The sequence below is a fragment of the Cariama cristata genome, unplaced genomic scaffold, assembly GCF_000690535.1.
Source record: "Cariama cristata isolate BGI_N322 unplaced genomic scaffold, ASM69053v1 scaffold33978, whole genome shotgun sequence".
Lineage (NCBI taxonomy): Eukaryota > Metazoa > Chordata > Aves > Cariamiformes > Cariamidae > Cariama > Cariama cristata.
In genome coordinates, this window is record NW_009629988.1 from 1 (window position 1) to 1831 (window position 1831).

Genomic DNA, 1831 nt, shown 5'->3' on the forward strand with positions numbered 1-1831 from the left:
GGGTGCTGCCTGGGCACCCACCTGTCCTGCTCCTTGCCCAGCTGTCCTGGCTGCCTTCATCCCCTGCATCCTGGCCCACATCCTCCTCCCTCTGCCTTGGGTCCCCTCCGCCTGTCGAGGACACCCCTGCTGCCGGCAGGACGGGCTCTCCCTTCTCCCTTCTGCTGCTGCGGATCAAACCGGACCGCTGCAGAGCAGACCCCGACCACGGTTGGAGGGTGCCGGTGCTTCTGCAGAGGTAGGCACGGTGGGATTGAGGTGCCAACTTGGGCAAAGCAAGGAGGGGGTTCTGTGTTTAAGGCATCGTGGGTTGCCTTGTCCCAAATCACCGGTGGGGCTGGGACCAGAGCGGCTTTAAATCCGTGATTTAACCAAACAGCCCATGGAGCCCCGAGGTGCCCTTCAGCTTTCGCAGGTGGTGCCTGCCCGAGGGCCACCCTGGCCTTCCCTCGGAGCTGGGCAGCGGCCGAGGGGTGAGCTGGGTGCTCTACCAGGGATGTTCTTTTGTTCAGCCGTGATTTTTTTTTTTTAGACTAAAATCCGTGAGTGCCTTGCCGGGAAGCTGTACAACCTGCAATTTTCACTCCCCCCCCACCAGCCGCAACGGTCCATGACAGATAATGGCTTTCTATCGCCGCTCCTCCGCCGAGCGGCCCCCACAACTTGAGTCCCCCCTTCTTGCCCTCTTTATTTCAACTGCCAAGTCAGACGTTCGGTCTTCTGATGACTCTTTCGATGTGAACCCAAAGTTCAGCCCCTTCCTTCCCCCTTCCCCAGACTTCCAGCCCGTTCAGTGCTTGGTGGCTCAACTTTAACGATGCATGAACGCATGTGCTTTGCACGCTGCAGACCTGGAAACGTTTACTGCCAGCCAAGTTCCCTGGATTTGTAAAAAAAAAAAATCGGTGAAACCAGGATGTTTTTTCAGGTTTTTCTAGCAAGAGGTTGGTCCCAGCCCACTGGGGTGGGCGCGTGATGTGTTGGAGCCCTGTAGCTCCCCAAGTTGGGGGAAACGGATGCGTGCTCCCGTCTCGGCCTGAGAGCAAAGCTGCGACCGTTTGATTTTTTCCCCATTTTTTAAACTTGCGATACGGCCTCACCTCTGCCTGCTCGGAGCCCCAGGATGGACCGACCTCCTGGGAGCAGCCCCTCTTCCCCGCGGTCTGGCAGAAGCTGCCGAGGGGATGTCCGACAGCTCGGCACGGAGCGGGGCCGCGGGCACCCGTGCCAGGAGCAGGGGCAGCAGGAGCTGCGGTTCCCCGGCCCGGGGGGCACAGGTCACCCTCTGCCAGCTTGGGGCTGGGTGCTCACCCTCTTGCCGGTTGACGGGGTGCCTGCAGTATGGCTTTGAGGGGTTTTTTTGGCCCAGTGTTTATCCCTCTGCCCCCATGGTGTTGCGCCGCTTTGCTCGTGCTGAGCGTGGCATCCCGCTCCCTGCGGGCTGGCTCCCAAGAGGATTTTTCCAGGTGTGAGGGAGGTGTAAACGTTTGGGTCTAGGTGTAGAGCAAAGTCGGGGTTCACCACGCTGCAGAACTCCCATTTCATCAGCACCCGATGTCTGCAGAGGGGAAACTGAGGCAGGGTGCTGGAAGCAGGGAGCACCGGTCCCACAGGTGCCATCTGGTTCTTTGTAGATGGGTGCCCGCTGCAGCTGGCCCCAGGGAGCTGCAAATTGGGGAGGAGGGGGGGTACAGGGTGATTATTTTTTTTTTCTTATGGCTGTCCCTGTGCTCCCTGCACTTGGGTCTGGTGACGGCGTCTGGATCTGCTCAGGAGTTAGCAAGGATCTGCCTGGTATCTCTGCCCAGCCAAACCACGCGGCCGCATCACC

At 59.7% G+C, this 1831-nt stretch overlaps 1 protein-coding gene across 1 annotated transcript in view; it reads left to right on the top strand.

The window, feature by feature from the left end:
- Positions 1-139: 139 nt before the first annotated feature.
- The window catches only part of LOC104165681 (unconventional myosin-Vb-like), a gene marked incomplete at both ends in the record, with an annotated part of 11048 nt that continues 9356 nt past the window's right edge, over positions 140-1831 (top strand). The window contains 1 exon segment of the mRNA XM_009705375.1: positions 140-238. Coding sequence (XP_009703677.1) covers positions 140-238 — 99 coding nt within the window.